Below are 19,345 nucleotides of genomic sequence, written 5' to 3'. Positions count from 1 at the left end.
TTCTTGTACAGGTGCCATAGGGATGAAAAATAAGCGGGGGTTTTTCTGTGCCCACCAAATGAAAATCTGTCCTATTTTATCTTTCACTTTTTAATACAAAAAAGCCTGTTTGGCTTGTGTTAGGCTTTAATGTTATGGAGACAGTCTTGGCTTGTCTGGGGCTCAATTTCACGTTTCCAAAATACCTTTTGGGAAAAAAACAGACATGTCCCCTTTTAGACCATTTCAAGCATAGGGCCTTTCATACTTTGATATATTCACACTCTTTGCATTACAAGGAAATTTGGATTGAAGTTCAGAGTTTTCAAACTCCAGACTGCATGCTTGTTTCTCGTCATTGACCCCCTAGGTAGTGCGCCAGTGTTTGAATCATGGCCAAGGGACATCAATGGACACTAATGACTTGGTTGTCTTATTTTATTCTAGAAAAAGTTCATGAAATGGAGAAGGAGCACTTAAATAAAGTACAGACTGCCAATGAAGTTAAGGTATGTTGGAGAGTCTTTTTTAAAATACTTTTTTGACAATGTCAAGCTTTATTAAAACAAAACAAATTCCATAACAAAAATAACTGAATAGTTATTTTCTTCACTTAGCATGCTGTGGAGCAGCAGATTCAGACTCATCGGGAAAGCCACCAGAAACAGCTGAGCAGTCTGAGAGATGAGATTGAGGCCAAGGAGAAGCTGATCACAGATCTTCAAGAGTAAGTGATAGAGGTTCATCAGTTATAGGACCAATTACTTTGCATTTCTTTTATTACTGATCTTCACAGTCTGCATAATATATATCATGGCTGAGTTTAGATTGCTAAGCTGTCACTGCTTAAGAAGCCCCCTTAGATATTTTCGAATGGTTTGTTTCCAAATTGCTTGTAATCAGGGATGCACCCAAATGCTCCAATACCTTTGCCGATACTGGAACTTCCTGTCAGAGGGAGATTTCCTCTGACCGGCAGTGCCGCGAGGGAACATGGTGCCGGGAAGCACAGCTGGCCGAGGGACATCTGTGGTATGGTAATGACTGCTGCTAAGGATCATTGTGAGGGGAATGAGGTGTCTGCAGGGTAGAAGTTGTGTCACCATATTATCAGATCTGTTTGGCCGGCCTCGATGTCGATTGGCTGGGAAGCCGGCTTCCTGGCCAAACAGAATGGAGGCGGCTTCCTCCGAAATCAAGAAGCTGGGTGCTGGATAATGGCACGCCGCCTTGGCTCCCTGATTGCCAGGGAACCCAGCTCAATGCTACCGGAAGTACCCGGTATCGGCGCGTACCGAAATATATAAATATCGGTACTCTATACCGAAAAACCGGTATCTGTGCATCCCTACTTTTAATGTCTCTTGTGCTGGGGCAACGGGCTTGCACAAAAATGGGACCTTGTGTTTTACTTTCTCATTGTAGATATATCAGTCTGTGCAGAATAATTGCATACAAGATAATTGTATAAATTAGGGCACCTTTACGAATACAATAGATGACTACAATAAACTATGTAATGCTAAAACCATGTATAGCTCTATTAAAACACCATAGCGTTCAGTTATTCATGGTTGTCAAAACCTAGCAGCACCTCATAAATTCATATACTGAAAACTGATCTTTTAGCAATACATAGCAGTGCTCAGTCAAGTTCATCCAATCATTCAAATGAAAGCAACAGGATCTTCATGTGGCCAACATTTAGCTGTACAGTTGGAGAATCTACAGAGCTCTGTATGAATTGCAATCATTAAAATATGGTTACAGCAAGCATGTAAAAATTAAAAAGTGACATACAAAAACCTTTGGGTAACTGGTAAAATAAAAATGTTTTCACATAGAATGTACACCAAAGTTTCTTTGTAAATTAAACTTATTTTACTGTGTCAAAACTAAATGTACAAAGAACAAGCACCCACAGATTTAGGAAAAATTGTATTTGCATACTATAGCCACCCCAGCATTGGGGGCTGTGCAGCCATATTTTAAGAAGCTGACTGTACTTACCAATACCGAATGTCTGCTCTCCTCCTGTAATGTAAGTTTTTCTTTACAAAAAACTTACATTACAGTTACAAAAATTTGTGCACTGCCCCACACGTATGCCAAGACTAGTTCTACTTCTGCCCAGCTGTGAAATATATGAGTAAAGGGTTCAGTAGACCTTTTCTGCATGCATAGGGATGTCACTCTACTCGAAGTGTGACTGTGAGGGAACACATTGATGTGTATTCTCCTGCTGACTTGAATGAAGTGTCATCAGCATGTAAGGAATCATCCTGTCACATGCTGGTTAGTGGTACATGACACATGATGATTTAAACTGACAAATGAAGTTGAAATGCATTAACATAACATGGACAGTACTAATTACATTAATGTTTCTTTTGTCTCTTGCAGCCAAAACCAGAAGATGATGCTGGAGCAGGAACGACTTCGAGTGGAGCATGAAAAGCTAAAATATGCTGACCAGGAGAAGAGTAAGAAACTGCATGACCTCACGTAAGTAGATATTTAATGCAATCAGTAGTCTGCAGGTAATGTTCAGCAGGTGCATTGCTGGGTTAGGGAAGAATTAGGAACAAGGCTGATCTTCAGATGCTTCAGACTGTGCCGGTCTAAGATGCTTGCAGTAAAGTTTGCAGATATAATGTCTGTTTTGTTTGTGTGTGGGTTTTTTATTTTATTTTTAGGGTTAATACTTTTCACACATGGGATGCTTATTTAATGTTCACCACTCTTCTGCAGTGGAAGAGGTCAAGCCTAATATTCGTTATCTTTATAGATGAAAAATGGAGATTGACTTGTGCTAAAATGGCCAGAATAGCAGTGTGGGAGTGGTGTTGGTTGGTAGTTTGGAGATTTATGCAGATAATCTCTCAGCGGATGGACCCAGAATATACTGCTTTGGATTTTGGCTCCCAACATGGCCCGGGGTACATGAAAAGGGGAAATCTGTGGTGTGTGCATCTTTTTCCTTCTGATCAGGATAAATTGACTGGAAAAATAAATGGCACCTCCTCAACTTGATACCTTTTTTGTAGCATTTCAAATTGGTTACAAAACAATCCTACTAGTTGTGGTAGTTGTGCGAGTGTGGCTGGCGCTCATCTCAGGTTTATAAACAATTCTGATTCCTTTTTCCTTACTTTGCCTCAGCTGAGACAGGACTATTGAATGCCAGAAATGGGAACAGTTTCCCATAGCAGTGGCATTCAGTTCTTTGTTTTTGGTTTGGGTTAGTAAGTTATAAGCAGACCCCTTTCAATCTTTTGGATAATATACGGTTAAAATTGTATCCGCGTCTTAGTTGGTACCTTGCAATACCTAAATGGGGGTTCTTTCAGCCCACATTCAGACCTTTCCCTTGCTGATTGTCATTCTTTCTAATGTGCTGCACTATTTCATCAGGGTAATGCAAGATAGAAGAGAACAAGCACGGCAGGATCTGAAGGGACTGGAAGAGACGGTGGTGAGTAAATCAGTAAATGAACCCATACATTGCAATTTATTCTACTGCTTTAGTTTCTAAAGAAACAAACATCAAACATCTGTAATTGTAGGCAAAAGAGCTTCAAACGCTGCACAATCTCAGGAAGCTGTTTGTTCAAGATTTGACTACTAGAGTGAAAAAGGTAATGTCTCCGGCTACTATCTTTACATCCATTCCTGTGCTCTGGCCATGCCTATGTCTGAACAAAGTGTTTTCTCTGTAGAGCGCAGAGATGGACTCTGATGACACAGGGGGAAGTGCTGCACAGAAACAAAAGATCTCCTTTCTTGAGAACAACCTGGAGCAGCTCACAAAAGTCCACAAACAGGTATGTGCCCCTTTTACCTGAGGGGTTTTTAGGCACAAGTTTGAGTGAAGCCGCCGTAACAATGCTGTAAAAATGTTCTTCCTCCTTGTAGTTGGTACGGGATAATGCAGATCTGCGTTGTGAGCTTCCGAAGCTGGAGAAACGACTTCGAGCTACAGCTGAGCGAGTTAAGGCCTTGGAGTCTGCTCTAAAAGAAGCCAAAGAAAATGCATCTCGTGATAGGAAACGGTATCAGCAAGAGGTGGATCGTATTAAAGAGGCTGTAAGGTCCAAGAACATGGCTCGAAGAGGACATTCTGCACAGATTGGTAAATACAGTACATATACTCAATGCTATTATTGAAACTGTTAACTTTTGAACAAAAAATATGCTTAGATTCATAGCTGGTATATGGATGAACCATTATGTTTGCAGTGTATCACTCCTCCCCATCTCTGAGCGCACCATTGTAAACAGACCTATGCACTTCTGGAAGAAAAAAAAAAGGTTAAATTCCATCTCACAGCCTCCGAGACCTCATTATTGGTCCCATTTGATTAATTTGCAGCGTCACTGACCAGTCTCGAGTGTCAAAAGGAGCAGAGGGGATTTCTAAAGTTCAGCTTTTATCTGCAGAAGAAATATTTATTATACAGTAGAGTTTTTACTCTACTCTAACTTTTCTCCAACTTTCCTGTTTGGAAACTTGTTCCAGGTCAGTAAGAAACTTAGGCCAGTATAGGGGCCAACCACCCACAATTTCTCTCAATTAGGAATCCATCGTCTAAAGCCTAAAGGTTCACAAGACTATTCCATGTGAAAGACATATATCTGTGCAGCCTTCCACAGACCCTTTTTGCATACAGAGATATGTGTATCAATACTAAATTATATCCATAAAGCTGCATTTGTAATAGCACAAAACTTTATTACAATATGAAAAACCATTTAAATGCATCAAAGAACATCCTCCCTTCGCATGACCTTATACCTAGGCAAAATAGTATCCAAGTAAAGATTATTTGTGATAGTGTATCTAATCTGACCTAGAGGTCACCTGATAGATCATACCTGCAATCAATAAAATGTATCATGTTGACAAGTTCTGGGGTTTAGAAAAGGATCACATTCATGTTAAAATGTTTTTTTTTTAAGAGACTATTTTAAAATCTTAATTACAATCACTTACCAATTAACCATTATTTTCCTTTTTAGCTAAACCTATCCGTCCTGGACAGCACCCAGCTGCCTCTCCAACACATCCAAATGCAATCCGCGGAGGAGCCGTGTTCCCTCAAAATAGTCAGCCAGTGGCTATTCGTGGAGGAAGTACTAAACCCTGACAAAATGTAAGCTGTAATGATTCGTCTTTCTGTTAGAACACGTATCAAACACAAGGCCCACGGGCCGAATCCGGCCCGCCAGGCCATTTCATGTGGTCCTCACACCTCTCCTGCAGCTGTGGCACCCCCCTCGTCTCCTCCCCACTTTGTCTCAGCAGTCGCATGCAGAGAGAAGGACAGCACACTTTGGATATATTGACTAGGGATGCACCAAAACCAGTACAGTACTCGTGAAAATGCCCCAATGCTAAGCGCCAATAACATCGCTTACAATTTTTAAACAAAACCTGTAAACGGGCATCAGGCTTCACAGGAAGACTACCGAGGTCCCCAGCAAGGTCCCGGGAGCCTTCCTGTTAATCACGGCGCCTGTTCACAGCACCGGCAGAAAATCTCCTCCTTCCTGTGGATCCATGTCACCTGCAGCCGCTGAGACCAACCGGGACCCCTGGTGAAGATTGCTCAGCTCTCCTAAGACCCCAGAGAGTCTGCACAGCTTTTGAACATCCCTATGTCTTCACGGCTGTGTCCCTCCATGGACAATAGAGGAAATAGGATTATGTTCTTACCGTAAAAGCCTTTTCTCTTAGTCTGTTGAAGGACTCGGCTCCCTCCCCTCATTTCCTTTCATACTGTTTGCTACAACTGGCATGTATGAGGTGGGAGGGTTATGTCAGGCTTTTAATTTGTTTGCCCTAGTGTCCATTTCTTCTGGGGGCAGCAGCATAACCCTATGTCTCAGAATGTTTGAGTTGTGTCCCTCAATGATCAATAATCTCAGAGAAAATAATTTTACGGTATGAACAAAATCCTATTTTTGTTCATGTGTGAAAGCATATGACTTCTGTGTTCTATGAGATTAACCTATGACTGCTAGTTAGCCTTATAAGGGGAGAACCATCTTCTGTCACTCCAACCAATCGGATTCAAACAAGCCGTTACAAATGGCAGTCGGAGATTGGAAGTTTGGATTTGATGGCTATAAATTTCATAAGACAATTGGCCATTTCTAAAAGACCTGTTAAAGGCTGGGTCCTCATTGCAGTGATAGATGGACCCTGGTGACTTGAATCACCCACTGGTCCATGAGTTCCTAGCATATTCCTTCTGGAACGTGGAGTCTAGTGTAGTTGAAGAAGCCTGACTCAGATGAAAGACCAACACCACCAGGTCGGTGGAATCGGGGTCTCTATATAGTTACTGCTTTCTATGTTTTTCTATCTGAAATTTTTTTCCGGCTTCTGTCTTGTTTACATAATGTTTTACTGTGTTCTTTGGCCCAGCCAACTTTTCAAATGCCAGCTGTTGCCACGGATGTCCTTCATAATTATACAGGAAAATAGTGCTAGAATTCGTTTTAGGACAGAAGCTGCACATGATGGATAGTCTTAAAGTGTATGTCTAAACACTTGCAATAGACAAACATTTCCCCATGCTGCATCTCTTTAAAGTACACGTGTTTTCTGCAGGTACTAAAGAAAACCTGTTTATTCTGCCAGAAATCCAGTGATCGTCATCCCTGCATGTGTTCTTCCCTGATGAACTACAGTGCACCTCCCTCTTCTTTTATGAAGATGGAAAGGCTGATTTCATGGCGTCACCTCATTTCATATTGCACTTGTTTTTGGTTTTTATATTAAAAGATAGGTCTGGGCAAAGTAATAAAAAGGGGATGCGTTGTGCAGCAGCAGAACTAAAGCAGGACTGACATGACTGCTTGGGATTTTTGGCAGAACGTGTAGTTTTCTATACTTGCAACGTTTTTGAACTTTTTCAAAAGAACAACATAGGAAATGTGCATGTATTGCAGAGATGTATTGAATATTTTTCTTTTATTCCCCTAGACGTAAGGTGCCCATACACCTTACGATTGTCGGACGAAACTTTTCGTACGATGATCGAATCATGCCCCGATCGCAAGATTAGTTTAGCCGTAATTAAGGAAAAGCACCTGGACGAAATGCGGTAATTGATTTGTCGTATTTTCGTTAGCACAAGCGCAGTGTAGATCGTACGACTTTTGACGCACGGAAACGCCAGCAACCTTACGAAAATCGTACCATCTAACAAAGTTTTCAAACATGCTTGACCGTCAAAAGTCGTACGATTGTACAGTACTGTCGGTCAGACACTGCAATGCACACATACGATTATTGGCCGAAAAGTCGATCGCATACGAAAATCGTCCGATAATCGTAAGGTGTATGGGCACCTATACATTCACCGGCCACTTTATTAGGTACACCTGTTCAATTCCCTGGTAACACAAATTGCTAAATCAGCCAAATTACATGGCAGTAACTCAATGCATTTAGACATCTAGACATGGTGAAGACTACTTGCTGAAGTTCAAACCGAGCATCAGAATTGGGAAGAAAGGGGATTTAAGGGACTTTGAACGTGGCATGGTTGTTGGTGCCAGATGGGCTGGTCTGAGTATTTCAAAAACTGCTGATCATCTGGGCTTTTCACGCACAACCATCTCTCGGGTTTACAGAGAATGGTCAGAAAAAGAGAAAATATCCAGTGAGCGGCAGTTGTGTGGACGAAAATGCCTTGTTGATGTCAGAGGTCAGAGGAGAATGGGCAGACTGGTTTGAGATGATAGAAAGGCCACAGTAACTCAAATAACCACTCGTTACATCTGAGGTATGCAGAATACCATCTGTGAATGCACAACACGTGCAACCTTGAAGCCGATGGGTTACAGCAGTAGAATACCAAACTGGCTGCCAATCCTGTCAGCCAAGAACAGAAAACAGAGGCTACAATTCGCAAAGGCTCACCAAAATTGGACAATAGAAGATTGGAAAAACGTTGCCTGGTCTGATGAGTCCCGATTTCAGCGGCGACAATCAGATGGTAGGGTCAGAATTTGATGTAAACAACACGTGAAAGCATGGATCCATCCTGCCTTGTATCAATGGTTCAGGCTGGTGGTGTAATGGTGTGGGGGATATTTTCTTGGCACACTTTGGGCCCCTTAGTAACAATTGAGGATCGTTTAAACACCATGGCCTACCTGAGTATTGTTGCTGACCATGTCCATTCCTTTTATGACTACAGTGTACCCACCTTCTGATGGCTACTTCCAACAGGATAATGTCACAAAGCTCACATTTCAAACTGGATTCTTGAACAATGAGTTCACTGCACTCCAATGACCTCAGTCACCAGATCTCAATCCAATAGAGCACCTTTTGGGATGTGGTGGAACGGGAGATTTGCATCATGGATGTACAGCCGATCTGCAGCAACGGCGTGATGCTATCATGTCAATATGTACCAAAATCTCTGAGGAATGTTTCCAACACCTTGTTGAATCTATGCCACAAAGAATTAGGGCAGTTCTGAAGGCAAAAGGGGGTACTAGCAAGGTGTACCTAATAAAGTGGCCGGTGAGTGTATATTAAACCTCACCCACATAATACCAAATCAGAGACAATTGTAAGTACAAAATAACAGGTAGGATTTAAGGTGGACAGGTTTGCTTATAATGGAGTGTTCAGTGTTAGATGGAAATTCCTTTCACATGAACCTAACAATACAGGTTTACACATACTCATTTCTGCTTTTTTCTTCTGTTTTACAGATGGTGAAGGATCATTGAAGTACTGATCAGAGTGACAGCAGTGTCCGATGGCCAATATTAGGGTTCACTTACCTTTTGGGGATTGTAGAATTGTTTTTTCCAATTGTAATTTATATCTGGCCTGTACAGCTCTTCCTTTATTCCCAACAAATAATTTCCTTTTTTGAGGGGCAAAGTCGTAATGATTTGCAGCAGAACTAGAGTGCAATTTTGATGTATTTGCATACAACATGTAATTTAAGGTATATAGCTCCATCTATTGCACAGTTTGTTATCCATGTCTTAAACTTTAGTCTGCACTGTGCCAAGTCTGAATGTATGTTGCTGGTCGAGTAGAACCTAGATAGGTCTCTGTAAATCTTTCGTCTTGGGGGACATGGAGCAAACTGTAACGGTTTATTACACTTCCAGGTTAACCTTTTTAATTGCATAACACTACTGCTTTATTATACAATGGCAGTAGAGAGCGAAGCAGCTTTATTAATGGGCAATGCTAAGATATGAAACTGTCATTCTCTACAATGTACTATAGTGTCTGGCTACTAAAGTGTGCTTTACACCAAGCTGCCACCAATCCAACTAGCATAAAATCTAAATTTCCACTTCCGATAAGGCTGGTTTACCATTAGCCAGTGGAACAGCCAGTTGCCATGCTGTCTTCAGTTTAAATAATGTATAGTAATGAGATACAGGATTAAAGCTTTTATACATGACAATAGGGATTCATTGTTGACAACATTGACTGTCCTATCGCAAGCATTAATGTGTCACAACTGCTGTGAAAACATTCTGCTTCGTTCTGTTAATAAATGTGTATGGGATTGTCATGAGCTATTTAATCATTTTACCGTATTATGGAGCTTGCACTGGCAGTTAGGTTTTTGTTTTTTTTTAATTATTATTTTATCCTATTTTTCCTTTTTTTTTTTTTTTTTTTTTTGTGTTCTTCTGATACCACTTGTAAGTGTCAAGTTCAGCTAACAGATCATACATTCCTTGCAACGGTGGTTTTCTGAATTGATTGTCTGTGTATACTCCCTGGGAAGCAGTGATTCTATTAATCTGCTAAGCCCTTTTCCCTACAGTTTTATAGCACGACCTCCTCATTACTCGACAAGTAAGAGTGAACTGGATTTTATGCTTTTATGAATCTGGAATCTTAGGTTTTGTTTTTTTTTTGTGTTTTTTTTTGTTTTTACTTAGTAATGGTTATGGGAATGTGTGTTTTAGAGGGAACATCACAAGGGTTTTATGGTAAAATCTGTTCCTCTGCAAGGCTGGGAAATTGGAGGAGGGCCACGTTGCTCTCTGATGTCATCCTTATGGATGGTAAGAAAGTTTGGCCTTCCCTCAGTTCTGCTACTCAGGCAAGACATGTCCTTTGGACGTTAGCTGGTCATAGGGCCATTGGTCATAGCAAGTTCTAGATCTCCTTATGGCATTACTGAGAAAACCAAGTGAGGTCCGTACTCTTGTTTTTGCACATTTCTTTATTTTCTGCGGAAAGGTGACGACAAATGATTTACGAGAAGTGACACTGTTGCTCATGGCAGCCAATCAGGTTTAATTTTAAAACGAATAAAGAGATTGGATGTGATGAACAACACCTTTGAACATTGTGTGGAAAACTAGTAGGACCGATCACCATCTGTGGCCGTATTCAGCAAAGAATAGGGTTGGCACTTTTTATGGATAGTATAATATGCCCATTAAAGGAAACCTGTACTGGCAGAAGTATGTAGCCTGCTATTGGGGTACTCCTTGTGAAAATCCAGGTAACCCAGATTGCCGGACTGTGACCCAGAACGAGCATGCAGCAAGTAAAGGAAGAATTGCATGTAATTATTCCAGGACAATGGCTTAACATTTAGAAGCCACTGAATCAGGATGATAGCCAGCAATGTCAACCATACATATGGATTTTGCCTTTTTGTTGTGTAGATAGTTATTATTTTTTTTCTTTCATGTGAAGATTTGTCTTTTTTTTTTGTGGTTGGGGCCGTTAATGTAATTGGTTATGCACTCTATCTCCTTTTGCAGATTGTGATTACCATGTATAGTTTAATTTGTTTTTCCCCTTTAAAAAATATAATGCACAACTCTCTAGAAGAAGCCATTTCTAAGAGTTAAGGGCAGATGACCACTATCTCCAATGAAAGTATATTCAGTGTTTACATATGATGCAGTAATCCACAATACAATATTGAACTGACAGACTGCATTGCCCTAAATATTGTTTCGGCCCATAGTCTTTTGCTGTTATAGATACTTTAAATGGTATTTCCTGTACTGCTTGGCATAGTTGGCTGAGTTTTTATAGGGCACGTTGCCTGTTCAGGGTGGTGCAGTATCCTGTCTATATTCCAAGCTTTGCCTGGTCATTTGCAGTAGTTGCATGGCAATAGCATAAGCTGCAGTAAGGTTAATAGATCATGCAGGCCATATATACATATACTTGACTAAGCGGCTTTAAATACTCATAGCTGTCCATCACTGGTAAGTTTTAGAATTCTATTTAATTAGCTCCTTTTTAATGTGTACACTCCAGATCCGCAAGTTAGAACTGCAAAATCGGTTCTGAGAACAGCAGGACACCTCATGGTAACCATGTTTGTGTGACTACTGACCTGCTGTAAAATGCATTCAACTCTTAAACACTAAGCCCGTTCTGGGTTATTGATATTGGTTTCTATCCAGCAGCACAGCGTGTGAATGTTCATCGGGGTGTAAAGTGCACCTGTTACAGTGGAGGCAGTTGTATTGTGCTAAGAACAAATATACAGCATGCAAATATTAGTAAGTAGAACATTTGGGGCAGTGTTGGGGCTTTTAGGCTGAAACAAATGAGCTACCTTTTTAGGTTGCGTGTCTCTGTTTCTCAACCTCAGTACAATGTAATAGATCTTTCCTTTCCGTTAATTTTACAGAATTGGTGATGAAAGTTAGCCCAGTTTTCCAATGTTTAAATTTAAAATGTTTAAATCATACATAAGTGCCATTGCATTTTAGTTTGGTGAAGGGTTAGCCTACTTTATCACCTACTTCAACAGATCTTTTTTTCCAGCTTTGTCTGATGTTGGAATCTTTGCACTCTCTCTTACAAGTCTCTGTGTCATCCTATGGATAAAATCGGGACACTGCTTTGCCCAAAATAACTGGAGATCATAGAAACAGATACTCCCCCTCCCCGTCCTTCCCATACACAGTTTATATCTCCATGGGCCCTTGGTAACTCATATCAATCATTACAACAGTAGTGATTTTTGTCCTCATCCTTCAGATTAGCTGTAGAAGTCCTCATTTGAGTTCCTTTATTCATTCCTGTGTTCAGAAGCTCTATCATGCACTGCTGCTGTTTAACATAGAACACTTGGGGAACACTACACTGGCCTTGGAGAAGTTCAGGTTGTGTTTGCTGCACAGAAGGACTTCAGCTGTCTACAGGTTCCCATATGACAACAGCTCAGAAAAGTTCAATGTTCCCCAGCTTTAAGTTTAAGCTCTCATTCACACGCCGCCCTACGCTCACCCCCCAGTGCAGGTCTGTACGGGTGTCCTGGCTCGGACGCAGACGGGGGTCCATCCGGTCAGCGTACGAGTACAGACATCCGCACGGTCGTACAGGGCGGGTGAGCGTAGGGCGGTGTAAGGCCGCGTACTCCCATAGAGAAGGGTGGGGGCTGCGTACTAATCACTCGCAGCACCTGTCCTTCCCGGGACCTGCCCGATACAGCCCCGCATGGAGCACAGGGCTGTACATGCCGGCTTTTTGCCGTGCGAATGAGGCCTTAGTGGCTTCTCAAGCATAAAGATATTAAAACTATTTACAGAGTCCATTATCTCTCTTCCTGCTTAGACAGTTGGATGTATTAAAAAAGAAAATTGTTCTTGACCTTCCTCACACCCTATGCATCACACTAACGGGAAGCAGAATATTTTCCACTGTTCTCTATTGTTTGCTTGTATGGTATGTTTTAACAGATCTTCATGATATCAGAATTGATTTTGCTGTGTCAAGAATACAAAATGTTTGAAATAAACATTAGTCTGAAGCTTGCACAAGAATTAGTATATTTTCTCTTCACCTCCCCTAATACTAGCTTATGGTAAGCTATTTGTTAAAGTAGAAGTCCAGCTAGGATTTGAATGACTAGGATATGTACTCAATAACAGTTACTTCCGGTTTCTTGACTGTGAGCTACCGAAGTCCCTGCACCAAGGGTGCAAATGGGTCCCCAGCAGGCAAACTACACATTGCGAGGATGGTCGTGTCTGCTGTTGAATTCATGACGTGGCAGCAGCCTTGTGTCACAGACCGGCCTGTTTTTGCAATATACTCGGTGGAAGTGGTTCTACAAAATTGTGCACCCACAAATGAGAAGCGGACAGATAAATAGCCATTCACATGACATCGTAATGATTGTGTGTCTTGTCTTAAGTTCTCTGTTAACTATTAGGATTTTTATAACTTTCAGCAAACCATTTTCTACATAAAACACTTTCCGTTTGTTCTCTTTTCTTATCTTTGCCAGGCACATGTATGGGGGTGGGGTGGGGGGAATAGTAAATCATCCTATTTATTCTTGATTATCGACTAAGTTATTTGCATTATTTAAAGCTATAGACTATTACTGGTCATCACCAGAAAATAATACCAGTAAGATGTCTCTGCCATGAAATTCCAATACAACCACTCACATCAACTTTTAAAACACCATATACATCAGACTCTCTGCATGCTGTAAATGTATTTGTGTTTAAAATAAAAAAAAAAAACTTAAAAAGGAATTACATTGCTTTGATTTTTAGGGGTGGGGGATGCATTGTTCCAGTGTTTTTATTGGATTGAACTTTATGGAAATGTCTTTCAGGTATAGTATATGGTCAAATGTCATCACGCCCATAAGAGCATGTTGGACATCCCATTCCAATACCAAACTTTAACATCTGCCACTCTTCTTGGAAGACTTTCTACAAGATTGTGTAGTGTGTCTGTGGAAATGTGTTCCCATTTAGCCAAAAGAGCCTTTATGAGGTTAGATACTGGATGAGAAGACCTGGCTTGCAAATGCCATTCCAGTCCATCTCAAAGGTCTCCAGTTGGGTTGTTGAGGCCAGGCCTCTCAGTAGACCACTCGAGTTCTTCCACACCACACCCGTTAAACCACATCTTCATGGAGCTGGGTTTTTTGCACAGCTGCACAGTCGTGTTGGAACAGCAAAGGGCTCCCTAAACTGTTGCCACAATGTTGGAAGTGTACAGTTATCTAAAATGTCTTTTGATGTTGTCAATACACTTTTGACCATATAATGTATAGCAGAAATGTTATGAGCCACGTGAGTCGCTTGCATTTTTACTAGGGATGCACCGATACCAAGTACAGTACTCGGTACAAGTACAGATACTTTTCCAGCTACTAGACTAGAGCAAAATTCAAACGTTAGGAGGCAGCTGTCATTTGTAAGAAGCACACGGAGCTCCTGGGATTTGGACTTCTCTGTTTTAATGTATGATTTGGTTTTTATAAATAAAGGGATGCACTGATACATTTTTGTTTATTGTCATGTGACAGTTTTTCTAAAACAATACAGACTAATGATTTCAGGACAGTGGTGGAGCAACAGAGCCCGGTCCCAGCTGCAACCCTGGTAGTTCTCATGAAAATGCCAAGTATCTGCACTGGTACTCAAAGTATCGGTGCATCTTGAATTTTTACTATTTTATGTTATGGAGGAAGTAAGGAAAAAACATTGGTGGGCCATAGATGATACTCAAGATATGGGCCTCCCTTTCTGTACACATGATAACCTGCTAAATCAAACCTATTGATTCATTTTATCATTAACATTTAGGCCTGGTTCACACCTGAGCGTTTTGTAGCACGTTCCCACGCTCTGCAAAATGCTCAAACACCGAAATCCCATTATTTCCTATGGGTATGGTTCACACCTGGGCGTATTACAGGCCGTATGAACGCACTACAAAACGCTCTACGCCCAAAGAAGTACAGGAGCTTCTTTGGGACGATTTTGTCGCACGTATCCATTGGGATACAGCCAGGTTTTTTTTTCCACCGCGAATCGCTGTAAAAACGCGCGACAAACGTGCATATTCGATACGCCTAGGTGTGAACCCAGCCTTAAACATTACATACAAAAATCAATGAAAGTTCAGCATATCTTCAGTATTACAAAGTCATCACTTACTCTTTCCTCCATCTGAAGGCCAATAGGACACTGATCTTATGTGTGAAAGATCCTGGACCCCTTGTGGTAGCTGTGGATAGACAAATATCAGGGAATCATCTGTCTTCTGGCCTGACGGTAACAATGACTGATATGATCCTCCTTCACTCTTGTGCATGGAAGAGTGAAAGGTCTGGTCTTGAAGGAAGATTTTTCAACCTGCTGTAAAATCTCCTTGTGTATGAGTGTCTCTGCCTGGAGGAGGCATTTCTACCTGCTAGAAGACGATAAGCAGTTTGATCACTACAAGAATTGATGACATTTTGGAGTATCGCTTGATATTATCGGGCTGATTATGTGCCTGGATTTGTTATAGTCCATCTTTGCTGCACTATTGTTACGCAGGATTTTCAATCGAACGGTGGTTGGAAAGGCTGCAAAAGAGGTCAGTCCATGCCCATAACTGGAAAGTAAAATGTTGTATCTGATTGCTTGGGGCTAATACAAACCATTCTTATTGCCGAAGATCCATCATTTAAGAAAAAAAGAATTAAAAAAATGGAAAAAGGTTTAAATTGTACTCCAATATCTCATACGGCTGATGGGTCCTGCCTCTCCTCCATGCTGCAGGGCTGAGCCCCAAACTTACTCTATATGCTTCTAATACCATCCAACTACTCTTCCTCTAAAATGTGTTGTCTAATGTGTCAGCTATTTACTACATTTACTTAAACGCTGGTGTAGAGAACAGTTGTTTCTCATCTTTTTTTTATTTTATTTAAGTCATGGCACTCTTAAAAAGTATGCAAAATCTTGAGGCACCCCAGACTAAAATGTCAAAAACCACCACGTATGGTCCCTCCCAAAAGCCATAACAGACCCTTATTCTAGAGGGTCTGGTATGGATTTGAAGCCCACATAAAAAAAAAAAAATGGGGTTCATCACATCAGGAGCCTCCTCTGACACTGGAAGCCCCTCTTGCCATCAGGGTACCTCTTCACCTGACACATTTCACCCCTGCTATGTGACAATTGTGAGGCCCCCTGCTTGAGAAAGGCTGCTCTACACTAATCCAGAATACACTACACAACAACCTCAAAGAAAACAAACATCCCAATAACTCAAAAAACTAGATCAACACTAAGCTGTGTGTGGTGTTTGGAGAACCCAGCTCCTTTTAGAGCAGGGATGTCCAAACTCTGGCCCTCCAGCTGTGGTGAAAATACAAATCCCATGAAGCATCTCTCTCTGGGAGTCATGTCTGTGGCTGTGAGAATCTTGCAAGACTCATGGGATTTGTAGTTCCACCACAGCTGGAGGGCCGCAGTTTGGACATCCCTGTTTTAGAGGATCAATTTACCTCTTTTCTTCAAGCCTCAGATTGTTTCCTGACCAATTTGTTGCTTCTCATTTTAGCCATATCACATCATCTAACCAAGTAGCATTTGATATGACCTTTACTCTACACCAGGTGTAGGTGAAATCCTATCATGCCTCTGGAAGTTATGTCTGTGGCTTTTAGAGTCTTGCAGATGCCTTTTGGGATTTGTAGTTTCACCATAGCTGGAGCACCAAGGTTGCCTACCCCATGTCTACACCTCTTTACCTTCTAAACAGTGGAAAAGGAAATTAATTTCTTCTTGAAATAAAGTCTCAAGACTCCGGAGTAGCTGGTTCCTTAACACATTACTTTAAGGAGAATGATGGCTCATCCTAACGCAACAGAATGTGACTGCAATTCCCCTTCATTGTCACTAGAACAGGTTTGGAAGATTTGCCCTCACCTCTTGTTGTGGGGACAATAGAATAAATGACTATCCAACAGTGACTTGGACAGCAATACAAACTTGATAGTTTCTCCAACGTCCTACTCTACTCAAAGTTTTGTCTGTACGTACACTTGAAACATATTGTCAATGGTTATCCATGCATGACTCTAAATTTCCTCCTATGGATGTGTTTAATCATATCAGCATTCCATGTACCATGAACACAGCCATGCATTGTGCTGTGTCTCCAGAGCCAGCTGTAGATGCTCCAGTGTTGGAATCATTTTGTGCACAGGCTGGGATGAGGACATGTCTCTGGTATGTAATGGAACAGATAAGCCAGCAAGTGTTTTCTTCCACTCCCATCCCCTTGCACACAGTGAGGGTCAGGAAACGACCATGGCATCTTTCAGCTGTTGGCGATGGCCGTGTAATGAGCAGTTTTGTTTAGGAACATTTTAAGAATTTGTAAGTCACATACTGAGTTTTGTTAGGAAAGTTTTCTAACAATTGGGCCAACCAACATTCTTTTATAACAATGGTGACTGGTTACAGTTTCGGGGGGGGGCAAGGCGGTTCAGCTGTAGGCGTGTTCAATTTTGTATTAGATTTTGAGAGGGTTCCTTTTTGTTTTTGTCTAATGTTCAGTTTTCCTGTGTCAGTTTTTCAGCAGTGGCCCCACACTGGGAGCAATAGTCTGTAGCCTTTTATTACATGTTACAGAATAGTAAGAACTTGTTATGCTGTACTTGGTACATGTGTATTCAATTTTAACAGACATTTTGCAGCAGCAGGAAGAGGTAGAGAGTGAAGGAACTTACCGGAGGCTCAATTCAGGAAGATGGATGAGTCATTTTAAAAATCAAGATTTTCCTAAAAATGTAAATTCCTAAATATAACTGAAGTATGCAATTAGTATTTTATCACATCACATAAAATGGACAGGTATTTTAGGGCTGCAACAGCTATTCCATAATAATTGATTGTGAGAATAGTTGGCAACTATTCTCATTATTGTTGGTCGAACTTGGTACAATTACCTCTGGTTTGGGATAGACGATTGTCCCTGGATGTAGGATAGATGCGTCCATGGGCAATCATCTATTCTGAATCGCAGATAATCCTATCATGTACAATTACATGCACACTGCTGCTGACAGATGTGACTGCTCTCACCCTGTCCTGTCATTAACGTGAACGAGTACATCGACCACATCTGAATGGGGACACCTGCCTTTCCTGCCACAAGAATCCTGACCATAGTATAAGTCCCTGTGTGAACTGAGCCTTCGAGAGTCTGCCACATGCTGTAGGATATAGCCTGAGGCACAGGCTAGTTGTGCAGCCTGCAAACAACCTGTGGTATAACCAATAGTCTAGGCTTAGTACCCAAGGCCTCTATCTCCAGCATAAGGGCCATGGGTACAGGAGATGATCAGAGAATGCGAACATGCTACAGATGGCCTGAGATGGTGGACCTGCTACGTGTGAAGATCCAAGATGGTGGACTTGCTACAGGAAATGGTCCGAGATGGTGGGCTTGCTACAAGAAATGGTCTGAGATGGTGGACTTGCTACAGGAAATGGTCCGAGATGGTGGACTTGCTACAGGAAATGGTCCAAGATGGTGGACTTGCTACAGGAAATGGTCCAAGGTGGTGGACTTGCTACAAGAAATGGTCAGAGATGGTGGACTTGCTACAGGAAATGGTCCGAGATGGTGGACTTGCTACAAGAAATGGTCAGAGAGGGTGAACTTGCTACAAGAAATGGTCCGAGATGGTGGACTTGCTACAGGAAATGGTCCGAGATGGTGGACTTGCTACAGGAAATGGTCCGAGATGGTGGACTTGCTACAGGAAATGGTCCAAGGTGGTGGACTTGCTACAAGAGACACGATCCAAGACAGTGCACTTGTTCCCGGAGACAGATTGTTAACATGTTGCAAATTACTTTCCCATATTTGATATAACTCATAACAATAGTCAGATAAAAAACATACATATAAAGAGAGGAAGCCATGGTCATCTCAGCATGATTAATTTTTCTTTACTATGCTGGGACCAGGTTCTGGCAGTGCAAGTCCCATGGTACAGCGCAGCATTATTGTCAGTCCGGGTACCGTAGTACCATGTGGCATGCTGCACATTCTATAACCTCATTAGTGAAGGTCCCAGCAGAGAGTACAGCTGGCCATACACCAGCATTTCATTCTGTTTTCTGAGCATTCGTTCAATTTTCTGATAGTTAGTGGGATGAAATGGATGATTGTTTTTGACGGCAGTGACAAAAAGAATCGAAGGAGCCAGATGGAAACATTTTCTGGAATGAAATTCTAACTGTGAATGTGATTTTCGTTTGGGAAACTCCATTCATTCCAAAATCGAATGTTCCAGCCAAAGGTGATTTCAAATTATATTCAAGTCTGATGGCATTCTCAAATGTTCAGACAAGATCATTTGTATATGAAAATCTATGGCCAGCATATGGGAAGGTTATTTCTGTATTACAGGTCACATGACACAAGGCTGCAGGGTAATCTCTGGAACACTTTTCCTCATTCTATTTTGGGCCATGTGGTTATCAGAACTGAATAAGCACCTACGCAGGAAAAACATTAAAGTGACATTAAACCCTCAGGATTTTTTAACATAAACCAATACTGTAATGT

General features: G+C 41.4%; 1 protein-coding gene across 1 annotated transcript in view; it reads left to right on the top strand.

Annotated features, from left to right (window-relative positions):
• Positions 1–9,636, top strand: part of KIF5B (kinesin family member 5B) — a 60,163-nt gene extending 50,527 nt beyond the window's left edge. Inside the window, exons 18-26 of the mRNA XM_018563254.1 lie at positions 427–488; positions 597–706; positions 2,383–2,484; positions 3,394–3,454; positions 3,546–3,617; positions 3,699–3,803; positions 3,895–4,111; positions 4,999–5,132; positions 8,719–9,636. Coding sequence (XP_018418756.1) covers positions 427–488; positions 597–706; positions 2,383–2,484; positions 3,394–3,454; positions 3,546–3,617; positions 3,699–3,803; positions 3,895–4,111; positions 4,999–5,126 — 857 coding nt within the window. The 3' untranslated portion in view covers positions 5,127–5,132; positions 8,719–9,636. The remainder of the gene's footprint in view (positions 1–426; positions 489–596; positions 707–2,382; positions 2,485–3,393; positions 3,455–3,545; positions 3,618–3,698; positions 3,804–3,894; positions 4,112–4,998; positions 5,133–8,718) is intronic.
• The last annotated feature ends 9,709 nt before the right edge of the window (positions 9,637–19,345 follow it).

The sequence above is a fragment of the Nanorana parkeri genome, unplaced genomic scaffold, assembly GCF_000935625.1.
Source record: "Nanorana parkeri isolate BGI_ZX_2015 unplaced genomic scaffold, ASM93562v1 scaffold645, whole genome shotgun sequence".
Classification (NCBI taxonomy): Eukaryota; Metazoa; Chordata; class Amphibia; order Anura; family Dicroglossidae; genus Nanorana; species Nanorana parkeri.
The sequence above is the reverse complement of the archived record's forward strand: the minus strand, read 5'-3'. Positions and strand labels throughout refer to the sequence as shown.